Here is a 12,080-nt window from a genome sequence, read left to right on the forward strand (position 1 = left end):
ATTTTGCAGATGAGGCAACTGAGGCACAGAAAAGTTAAGTGGCTTGCCCAAGGTCACACAGCTGACGATTGGTGGAGTCAGGATTTGAACCCATGACCTCTGACTCCCAAGCCCGTGTTCTTTCCACTGAGCCACGCTGCTTCTCTTTATTCACCCCTCAGCCTCACAGCACTTACGCACATGGCTGTAATTTATTTATGTATATCAAGGCCTGTCTCCCTCTCTAGACAGCTTGTTGTGGGCAAGAAACGTGTGTATCAACTCTGTTGTATTGTCCTCTCCCAAGCACTTAGTGCCTGCACACAGTAAGCGCTCAATTAGTACAACTGGCTGATCGATTGACTGCTTACAGGCTTCTCCCCTTCGCGGAACTCTCTGCCTGTCAAATCCCCCAAAATGTGCACCTCCACACCTCCAAAGTCCTCTAAAAAAACCCACCTCCTCCAGGGGGGCTTCACTGATCAACCCCCACATCATCAGACACCCCAACAGGCCCCTGATAAATCAGACATATCTCTGAGGATATATGCTTATTCATTCCCTCACTTTTGCATTTCACGTCTGATTCATTCCTTCATTCTTTCATTCCATAGTATTTACTGAGCACTTACTGTTTCCAAAACACTGTACTAAACTCCTGGGAGAGTACAATAGAGTAATAAACAGACACATTCCCTGCCCTCAACGAGATTACAATACGATCTATACTCTCACTCAATTGCCTAGTGTATATTTGGAATTTCTAACCGCTTGTCATCCCTGTTAGACTCCCCGGGGGTAAGGATTGAGTCTTTAATTTCTGTGGTGTTTCCCTAGCCTAGAGGTCCCGCGTTCTGCACACAGCAAGTGCTCAGTAGTACTCTTTGCATGCAGGACTATGGTCTGCACCCTGTGGGTGCCCGGCGCCGTATTTTGCCTATAGCTGATGCCAAGACCCAAACTTTGAAGACTGTACAGGCTGGTGCTTGACAACACAGCAGACTCTTAGTCCATACTGGTCTTCAAAGACCTCCTGTTCCCCTGCCCAGAATTTCCCCTGGCCAAGGAGAGCCAAGGGTCCCTGGGGACTGGAGACTCCAAATACAGATAATAATAATAATAATAATAATAATAATAATAATAATAATAATAATAGTACATGTTAAGCACTTACTATGTGTCAGCCACCATTCAAAGCACTTGGATGGATACAAGTTAGTCAATTTGGACACGGTCTTTGACCCATGTGGGGCTCACACTCTTAACCCCCATTTTACAGATGAGGTAACTGAGGCCCAGAGAAGTTAAGTGACTTGCCCAAGGTCACACGGCAGACATATGGTAGAGCTGGGATTAGAACCCTGGAACTTTTGACTCCCAAGCCCGTGCTCAATCCACTAACCATGCTGCTTCTCTCTGTCTCTGGGTCTCTCTCTCTCTCTCTCCCTCTCTCTTTCTCTCTCTCTCTCTCACACTCACACACACTCACCCCCCAGGCAATTCATTCAATCATATTTATTGAGCACTTACTGTGTGCAGAGCACTGTACTAAGCGCTTGGGAAGTACAAGTTGGCAACATCTAGAGTCGGTCCCTACCCAACAGCGGGCTCACAGTCTAAAAGGGGGAGACAGAGAACAAAACCAAACATATTAACAAAATGAAATAAATAGAATAGATATGTACAAGTAAAATAAATAAATAAATAGAGTAATAAATACGTACAAACATATATACATATATACAGGTGCTGTGGGGAAGGGAAGGAGGTAAGGCAGAGGGGGTGGAGGGGGGAGAGGAAGGAGGGGGCTCAGTCTGGGAAGGTATACTGGAGGAGGTGAACTCTCAGTAGGGCCTTGAAGGCAATAAGACCCCCACAGCAGGGCCTCCTGGTCCCCCACCGGCAGCAGTGCCCGTGCTTCCTAACCCCTCACCAGGCCGGCAGCGTAGTCCGAGGTGACGTGTCCCTGGAGGCAGTGAGTACAGTTGATGATGATCATGCCGCGCTCCGTGGCATCCTTCAGCTCCTGCAGCAGGTCCCTGGCAGTCGGCCCGTTCCCCGTGCCGAACGTCTCCATCACCATGCCCCGCATTGGGGGCTGAAGGAAGCCTTTCACCTGGGCCAGAGGGGGACAGCAGCGACACTTAAGACTTGACCTCATTCAATCGTATTTATTTAGTGCTTACTGTGCACAGAGCACTGGACTAAGTGCTCGGGAGAGTACAGGAAAATGATAAACAGACACATTCCCTGTCCAACTGAGCTTATAGTCTTGGGGGGAGATGGATGTCAATACAAATTAATGTTACAGAACGTACATATAAGTGCTGTGGGGCTGGGACGGGGGAGGAAACAAGGGAGCAAGTCAGGGCGATGCAGAAGCGAGTGGGAGAAGTGGAAAGGAGGGCTTAGTCTGGGAAGGCCTCATGGAGGAGATGTGCCTTCAATAAGGCTTTGAAGAGGGGAGAGTAGTTGGCTTCCCAGATTGCTAAACCGTCACTCTTTCTCTCTCTCTCTCTCTCTCTCTCTCTCTCTCTCTCTCTCTCTCTCTCTCTCTCCCTCTCTCTCTCCCTCGCTCTCTGTTTACCCTTTGGTGGGCTGTGTGGCCTCGGGTCAGTGACTTCATCTCTCTGGGCCTCAATACCTCAATTTATCCATGGGGATCAGAATCTCTACCTACTCCACAAATGTTATGACAAGAAATGAGATCATAATGGAAAAATCCACTATAAACCCTCCCAAAGTATGGCAATCTAGAAAGAGCAAGTAGCAGCGTGGCCTAGTGGAAAGAGCAAGAGACTGGGAGTCAGGAGACCCGGATTCTATTCCCAGCTCTGCCTCTTGCCTGTTGGGTGAACTTGGGCAAGTCACTTAATTTCTCTGAGCTTTAGTTTCCTCACTGGGAATAAGGGAAGTAGTAGAGTATTTCCATAAATAAATAAACGGTATTTGTTAAGCACTCACTATGTGCCAGACAGTATACTAAGCACCTGGGTAGGTGCAAGATAATCAGGTTGGACACAGTCCCTGTTCTGCATAGGGCTCACAGTCTTAATCCCCATTTTACAGATGAGGTACCTGAGACACAGAGAAGTTAAGTGACTTGCCCAAGGTCACACAGCAGGCAAGTGGCAGAACCGGGATTAGAACCCAAATCCTTTTGACTCCCAAACCTGTGCACCATCCATACAGTAAGCGCTCAATAAATACAAATGAATGAATGGATGTTGCTTCTTCGACCTGTCCTCCCTCCTACTTAGATTATGAACCTCGGGTGGGACTTGATTATCATATAAGTACGCCACTGCTTAATACAGTGCTTGGCACATAATAAGCACAACAAATGCCACAATTATTATTATTATTACTGTGGGTGGAGGACTGTCCTGAGCACTTATTGTGTACAGATCCCTGTACTGGGTGCCTAGAATGTACTGAGTACCTACTGCACATAGAACACTACTGGATATAGAACATTGTGCTGGATGCCTACTGTGTGCAGAATAGCACACCATGTGCCGCGCACTATACTGGACTCTTTATGAGTACTGAGGATTGTATCAACTAATAATCTCATTTCTAATCCCACCACTTCTCTGCTGTGTGGCTTTGAGCAAGTCACTTAAATTCTCTGTGACTCCATTACCTCATCTATAAAATGGGGATTAAGACTGTGAGCCCCATGCAGGACAGGGATTGTGTCCAACCTGATGATCTTGTATCTACCCCAGTGCTGAGTATAGTGACTAGCATATTGTAAGCATTTAACAAATACCATAAATAAAAATAATAATTGTTCATTCATTCATTTACATTTATTGAGCACTTACTATGTGCAAAGTACTGTACTAAATGCTTGGGAGAGTTTATGGAACAATAAACAGATGCGTTCCCTATGCACTTTCCACGGGCCAAGTATTGTGCTAAGTGCTGGGGTAGATACAATTCAATCAGATCAAACCCTGACCCTGGGACTCAGAGTCCAAGAACACGTAATGCACTTACTAGATTCCCTTAGTTAAGATTCCACAGTTTATCTGAGCCAGAAAGCAACGGGATTATTAATGACAATTTTCCCGGTGAGTAGGCCTGGTTCACAATACAACCGCTGTACAATACAATCTCTTTTAGGACCCGCATCCTCCTTCCCACAAAAGGAGGAACGATCCCCCGGCAAATACGGAGATAGCCATGACCCCATTTCCATCGTACCCTCCCTGCCGCCCCAGTCCTTCTCCACAAAATTAATTTTCGTTTCTGACCCAGAGATATTCCCCAGGGAAGCCCCAGCCCCACACTGGCTCCTTCTCCAGAAGCGTGTGTTGCTGGGAGAAGCCCCCCACCATAAATCAGACCTTTCTTTAATCAACTGCTGCCCTGACCCTAATGAAGCCTGCAGCCGGTCATTTACATTCAAAACCAAATTCCCGTCACTAACGGGCACAAGGAGGGGATTTCCGTTCCCCAGATGGAGACAGGGTAGCCATGGTGCAAAGCTGGCCCCGGCCCTCCTCTCGTTGAAAGGCCGTTTGAAGCCCCGATGGGTTTCCGGCCCGGCTGTCTGAATGTTTGTAGCATGCCGCGGGTACAGTCCACCTCCACACACTCTGACTTTTATGACCAATCCACCCCTCCCACCCCCTGGCCATCTGTTCCGACTCCCCCAGAGAGGATGCTAATCTAAGGGATGGATACTTTGTAGCAGGAGGCTTCTGGGTAGAGCAACTCTGCCATAGGGAAGGCAGTAGCTGTAGGGTCAAACGGAGCTGGGCTAAAAGAAAATCCTGAGCCTGCGGGTTTCTCAACAGGCTAGTTTTCCGCCCACCAATAGGACAATGGGACCTTCTGTTCTTTTGTCATAACGAATTGGACCCAAGGGAAGGTGGGGTACGTGTGTTTGTGTGTGTGTTTGTGTGTGCGTGCGAGTGCGTGGAGGAGGTGGCTCCTCACCATGGCGGCCGTGATTCCGGGGTACAGCCGCAGCACCCCGACATTCCTCTCCATGTTGGTGTGGACCAGGAGCCGCTTCTTCGGGTTTGGTCGCATCATCAGCTCACAGTTAACTGGGAGATAGACAGACAGACAGGGCTCACCAGGAGGTCAGTGCGCCCTCCGTGTCCCCTCCACACCGGACCTGCTGCCCCGTGGTAATCCCTCCCCATGTCATCCCGTGGCCGCCATTCCATCCTGCCTTCATAATAATAATAATGTGTGATAATAATAATAATGTGTGGTAATAATAATGATTGTGCCAGGCACTGTTCTACGCGCTGGGGTGGTTGCAAGAAAATAAGGTTGGCCACAGTCCCTGTCCCGCAGAGGGCTCACAGTCTTATTCCCCACTTTACAGATGAGGTAACTGAGGCCCAGAGAATTGAAGTGACTTGCCTAAAGTCACCCAGCAGATAAAAGGCGGAGCCAGGATTAGAACCCAAGGCAATCAGGCTGCCCCACGTGGGGCTCACAGTCTTAATCCCCATTTTACAGATGAGAAAACAGAGGCACAGAGAAGTGAAGTGACTTGCCCAGGATCACGTAGCAGAGTAGTGGCAGAGCCGGGATTAGAACCCAGATCCTTCTGACTCCCAAGCCTGTGCTCCACCCACTTATTATACCATGCTGCTTCTCTATATCGTATATTGTAAGCACTGAACAAATGCCCCAATTATTATAATTAATGTAAGCTAATTTTTGATATCCCCACTGGAGTCTGGCTTCCGCATCTCGTTACACATTCTGCTCCCTTTCGCCTTGCCACTTTGAGCCCGTTGAGATCCAGCTCCAATAGTGATGCAGAGCAAGAAGGGTCTTTCCTTCTTTTCTTTCTTGTACCAACTAGTAATCCCATTTCTAATCCCACCACTTCTCTGCTGTGTGGCCTTGAGCAAGTCACTTAAATTCTCTGTGACTCCATTACCTCATCTATAAAATGGGGATTAAGACTGTGAGCCCCATGCAGGGCAGGGATTGTGTCCACCCTGATGATTTTGTATCTACCCCAGTGCTGAGTATAGTGCCTAGCATACTGTAAGCATTTAACAAATACCATAAATAAGAATAATAATAATTGTTCATTCATTCATTTACATTTATTGAGCACTTACTATGTGCAAAGTACTGTACTAAACGCTTGGGAGAGTTTATGGAACAATAAACAGACGCGTTCCCTAAGCACTTTCCTAGTAGCTTGGGCTCTCTCAGCAAGGGGAGAGGAATTTGGCTTCTTGGGCCGGAAGAATTTAGAAGTTGAAATGGAAATGCTTTAAAGGCGGAGGTGGCACTATTTAAATGTCAAACCCTGCACCCAAGGCAGAACTGTCCCTGCACCGGCAATGAAATAAATGTCAGGAATTGGTCAGGGTTCCTAGCTTGCCTTGGACCCCCGGGACGGGTTTCGCTCTGTAGAAACATGAAGTTGGCATAGCCCTTTTGAGCACATCAATCCATCAGTCAGTGGTATTTATTAAGCACTGTAATAATTCCTTGGGAGAGTACAATGTAACTGGCCCAGCTAGGGCTCACAGTCTTAGTCCCCGATTTTACAGATGAAGTAACTGAAGCCCAGAGAAGTGAAGTGGATAATATACAAGCTCTTAGTATGGTACTTTACACACAGGAGGCACTCAACAAATATGATTGAATGAATGAACATAACTATAGAAAAGAGTTGGTAGACACGTTCCCTTCCTACAACAAGCTTCCAGTCTAATAGGACTGTAAGAGCTTATAGCAGATGAGTGATGGGAGGGAAGGGGAGGGCAAGGATCCACCTTAGGGGTCTCTCCTCAGCTCCCTGGAAGGTGTGATTCTCCCTCCTTCCCCCAGTGCTCCTGGTTTCTGTCATCCCACCATCTTGTGCTCCATCTGGGGACAGGCTTCTCAGCGGGAAGGCAAGGAAGGGCAGGTGAAGTCCACAGCTTCGGCCTCTCCAAGGTGGATACACATTCAGAAGCCAGTGACTCAAACTTTGCATGTCCAAAACAGGACTCCTCATCTTCCCACCCATGACTTTCTCATCACTATAGACAGCACCGCCATCCTCCTTGTATCACAAGCCCATATCCTCGACTCGGCTCTCTCATTCAACCCGTTGTTGGGTAGGGACCGTCTCTATATGTTGTCAACTTGTACTTCCCAAGCACTTAGTACAGTACTGTACACACAGTAAGCGCTCAATAAATAAAATTGAAATGAATGAATGAAGGAATGAACCCACATATTTAATGTCACCAAATCCTGTTGAATCCACTGTCAAAACGCTGCTAAAATCTGCCCTTTCCTCTCCCTCCAAACTGTTTCTATGTTGATCCAAGCGCTTTCCTATCCCGCCTTGACTACTGCATCAGCCTCCTTGCTAACCTTCCTGCCCCCTGTCTCTCCCCACTCCAGGTCATACAGTCCACACTCTGTTGCCTGGATCATTTTTCTACAAAAATGTTCAGGCCATCTTTTCCCACTCCTCGAGAACCCCCAGTGGTTGCCCATCCACCTCCGCATCAAACTCCTTAGCATCAGCTTTAAAGCGCTCAATCACCTTGCCCCCTCCTACCTTACCTCCCTGATAGACTGTGAGCCCACTGTTGGGTAGGGACTGTCTCTTTATGTTGCCAACTTGTACTTCCCAAGTGCTTAGTACAGTGCTCTGCACACAGTAAGCGCTCAATAAATACGATTGATGATGATGATGATGACGATTTCCTATTACAAGCGTACACTTCTGCCCTCTCATGCCAACCTATTCACTGTAGCTCAGTCACATCTGTCTCGCCACCAACCTCTCTCCCATATCCTGTATCTGACCTGGAAAGCCCTCTCTCCTCATATCTGAAAAATGATCACTCTCCCCACCTTCAAAGCCTTATTGAAGGCACATAGCCTCCAAGAGGTCTTTCCCAACTAAAACCCTCATTTCCTCTTCTCCCACTCCCTTCTGCATCATCCCTGTACTTGGATTTGCACCCTTTATTAATCCCTCCCTGAACCCCACAGCTCTTCTGTACATAGCCGTAATTTATTAATTTACATTAATGTTTGTATCCCCCTGTAGACTGTAAGCCCCTTGTGGGCAGGGAAAATGCCTACCAACTCTGTTTTCTCCATTCCAGGATGATTTTAAGTTAAAAGTTTGAAAGCTTTTTTAATAAAGACAGAATTGGTCTCATCCACCCTGGGGGGAAAAAGGCTGCAGTGGGGAGAATTGCGTTGTCAGAATTAAAGCAAATTGAATGACCAGAATTTTACTTTTCTTCTCCCTCTGGTATGCATTTTAGTTTGTTTTTTATTGCTTGTGTGTTAACTTGGGCAAGTCACTTCACTTCTCTAGGCCTCAGTTATCTCGTCTGTAAAATGGGGATGAAGACTGTGAGCCCCCTGTGGGACAACCTGATCACCTTGTAACCTCCCCAGCACTTAGAACAGTGCTCTGCACATAGTAAGCACTTAATAAATGCCATTATTATTATTATTATTGATGTCTGTCTCCCCACGTCATTGTAGGCAGGGACTATCTCTCTTCATTTCTGTATCGTACTTTCCCAAGTGCTTAGTACAGTGCTGTACACATAGTAAGCTCTCGATAAATGCTACTGAATGAATGAATGAATGATTGGGGAGTGACCCAGAGAGCTCTGCAGAGAAACACCACCGACCCCCTGGAGAAGCGCTTCAACATGGTCCTCTGCTGTCTGGTCCTGACCTCGACCCTGCAGTGGGGATCAGAGCGAGGGGCACGGCCCCCCCAGCCCCCACTGACCCCCAACCCCCTAAAGTCAGGGAACAGGCACCCAAGCAGACACTTACTTGTGATATCCGCTCCGATCAGAGCCAGCGGAGGCAGGTTCGGGGAGCAAAAAGCTGCAAATTTCCTGGAGTCCACCTTCGTCACCCTGTTCCCCCTGAACAGCTGATTCTGGAAAAACAGGCACACCTAGGACACAGGGTATAACGCCATGTAAGCTTTAAAGGTCTCCATCACCTTGCCTCCTCCTACCTCACCTCGCTTCTCTCCTTCTACAACCCAGCCCACACACTTCACTCCTCTGGTGTTGCTAACCTTCTCGCGGAGCCTCCATCTCACCCGTCTCACCTCCGACCCCTGGCCCATGTCCTGCCTCAGTCCTGGAACGCCCTCCTTCCTCAAATCCGACGGACAATAACTCTCCCCCCTCTTCAAAGCCTTACGGAAAGCACATCTCCTCCAAGAGGCCTTCCCTGACTTACCCCCACTTTTCCTCATCTCCCACTCCCTTCAGTGTCGCCTTGACTCGCTCCCTTTGCTCTCCCCCACTCCAAGCCCCACAGCACTTTACATACATATCTGTAATTTTGTTTATTTGTACTGATGTCTGTCTCCCCCGCTGTAGACTGTAAGCTCGTTGTGGGCAGGGAATGTCACTGTTTATTGTTGTATTGTACTTTCCCAGGCATTCATTAGAGAAGCAGCGTGGCTCAGTGGAAAGAGCACAGGCTTTGTAGTCAGAGGTCATGGGTTCGAATCCTGGCTCCGCCACATGTCTGCTGTGTGACCTTGGGCAAGTCACTTAACTTCTCTGAGCCTCAGTTACCTCATCTGTAAAATGGGGATTAAGACTGTGAGCCCCAAGTGGGACAACCTGATCACTTTGTATCCCCCCAAGCGCTTAGAACAGTGCTTTGCACATAGTAAGCGCTTAACAAATGCCAACATTATGATTATTATTATTATTCACTCATTTAATCGTATTTACTGAGTGCTTACTGTAGCACTTAGTGCAGGGCTCTGCACACAGTAAGCGCTCCTTAAATACGATTGAATGATTGAATGAGTGAAAGTGTAAGGAGGGAAGGTGCCACTGACAAGCCCCAGCACCTGCTCCTTCCTGCCTCCTGTGGGATTCTGAATCCCATAATATCCCGGGAAGCCATGACCCTACGAGAGCCACCAAGTCCTTAACTGGAAATGGGCTCCCCCTGCATCGGCCCGGGACAGGAGGGTGGGGAATGTTATCTGCTATTTGCTGCTGCTATTGATCAGAATCAACTCTGTACTAGCCACCTACTACTACTAATAATAATGATGATGGCATTTATTAAGCACTTACTATATGCAAAGCACTGTTCTAAGTGCCGGGGGCATACAGGGTGATCAGGTTGTCCCACGGGGGGCTCACAGTCTTCATCCCCATTTTACAGATGGGGTCACTGAGGCACAGAGAAGTTAAGTGACTTGCCCAAGGTCACACAGCTGACAATTGGTGGAGCTGGGACCTACTGTGTGCAGAGCTCTGTATCGGACACCAACGGTTTGCAGAGCAATGTATTGGACACTTAGGTGACATGGCCTAGTGGCGGCAAGACCATGGGCCTGGGAGCCAGAAGGTCCTGGATTCTAGTCCCAGCTCTGCCACTTGTCTGCTGTGTGACCTTGGACAAGTCACTTAACTTCTCTGTACCTCGGTTACCTCATCTGTAAAATGGGGATTGAGACTGTGAGCCCCATGTGGGACAGGGACTATGTTCAACCTGATTGCCTTGCATCTACCCCAGCACTTAGAACGGTGCTTGGCACATAGTAAGTGCTTTATAAATACCATAATTATTATCATTATTACTGTGTGCAGAGCTCTGTGTTGGGCACCTACTGTGTGCAGAGCTCTGTATTAGACAATTACTGTATGCAGAGCTCTGTATCGGACACCTACTGGGTGTAGAGCTCTGTACTGGTTGCCTACTGGACACCTACTCTGTTCAGAGAAGCAACGTGGCTCAGTGGAAAAGAGCCTGGGCTTTGGAGTCAGAGGGCGTGGGTTCAAATCCTGGCTCTGCCACTTGTCAGCTGTGTGACTTCGGGCAAGTCACTTAACTTCTCTGGGCCTCAGTTTCCTCATCTGTAAAATGGGGATGAAAACTGTGAGCCCCCGGGGGACAACAGGATCACCTTGTAACCTCCTCAGTGCTTAGAACAGTGCTTTGCACATAGTAAGCACTTAATAAATGCCATCATTATTATTATTATTCAGAGCTCTGTATTGGACACCTACTGTGGGCAAAGCCCAGTTTTGGACACCTACTTTGTGCAGAGCTATGTATTGAATGCCTTCAGTGTGCAGGCACTTGGGAGACTGCAATCTCTGACCCTGAGGACCTTTGAAATAATGGGGGAAGACAGTATGCATAAGTTGATGATTGAGATAGGGATAATAGATTTAAAAGGATAGTCATAAATAGGTGAGTAAATCATCAACAAATAAACATTTGTTGGGAAGCAGTATGGCCTAGTGAAAAGAGCATGGTCCTGTGAGTCAGAGGACCTGGGTTCCAATCCCAGTTCCTCCACTTATCTGCTTTGTCGCCTTGGACCAGTGACTTAACTTCTCTGTGCCTCAGCTACCTCATCTGTAGAATGGGGATAAAGACTGTGAGCCCCTTATGGGACATGGGCCGTGTCCAATCTAATTAGTTTGTATCGACCCCAGCACTTAGTATAGTGCCTGGCACGTAGTAAGCACTTAACAAATACAGTTAAAAAAAACAAACTAACTGTGAGCCCCCTGTGAGACAAACAGATCACCCATTAAAAAAATCAAACTAACTGTGAGCCCCCCGTGGGACAACCTGATCACCTTGTAACCTCCCCAGCGCTTAGAACAGTGCTTTGCACATAGTAAGCGCTCAATAAATGCCATTATTATTATTATTTTAAGAATGTTGAAATGGCTGGGGGGGATTAATCAGAGAAAGCTTCCTGGTGGTGGTGGATTTTTAGACTGTGAGCCCACTGTTGGGTAGGGACTGTCTCTATACGTTGACAATTTGTACTTTCCAAGCGCTTAGTACAGGGCTCTGCACATAGTAAGAGCTCAATAAATACGATTGAATGAATGAATGAATGAATGAATGAATGAATGAATGAATTTTTAAGAGGGTTTAGAAGGAGGGGTGAAATGCATCTGAGTGAAGTTGATGGAAAGTGTCTCAAATACTAAGCAGGCAGTCACCAGCCCCACCTTTCGCCCCCCGAATCCATCCACCACCACAACCAGCAGCAGCAGTCTTAATCAGGGACCAGTCTGGTTTGTGGAAATGATTCACCCCAGGGCCCCTTCCCTGGTCCCGTCCTTCCC

The 12,080-nt window shown here is 47.6% G+C and overlaps 1 protein-coding gene across 3 annotated transcripts in view; it reads right to left on the reverse strand.

Moving 5' to 3' along the window:
• The window catches only part of ASPG (asparaginase), a 94,613-nt gene that overhangs the window by 49,081 nt on the left and 33,452 nt on the right, over window positions 1–12,080 (reverse strand). For all 3 annotated transcript variants that reach the window (XM_038747554.1, XM_038747534.1, XM_038747545.1), the window contains exons 6-8: window positions 8,779–8,905; window positions 4,930–5,042; window positions 1,913–2,095 (exon numbers count right to left, since the gene is read on the reverse strand). In XM_038747554.1, the coding sequence (XP_038603482.1) occupies window positions 1,913–2,095; window positions 4,930–5,042; window positions 8,779–8,905 (423 nt within the window). The remainder of the gene's footprint in view (window positions 1–1,912; window positions 2,096–4,929; window positions 5,043–8,778; window positions 8,906–12,080) is intronic.

Source organism: Tachyglossus aculeatus, chromosome 1, assembly GCF_015852505.1.
Source record: "Tachyglossus aculeatus isolate mTacAcu1 chromosome 1, mTacAcu1.pri, whole genome shotgun sequence".
In the NCBI taxonomy this organism is placed as follows: domain Eukaryota; kingdom Metazoa; phylum Chordata; class Mammalia; order Monotremata; family Tachyglossidae; genus Tachyglossus; species Tachyglossus aculeatus.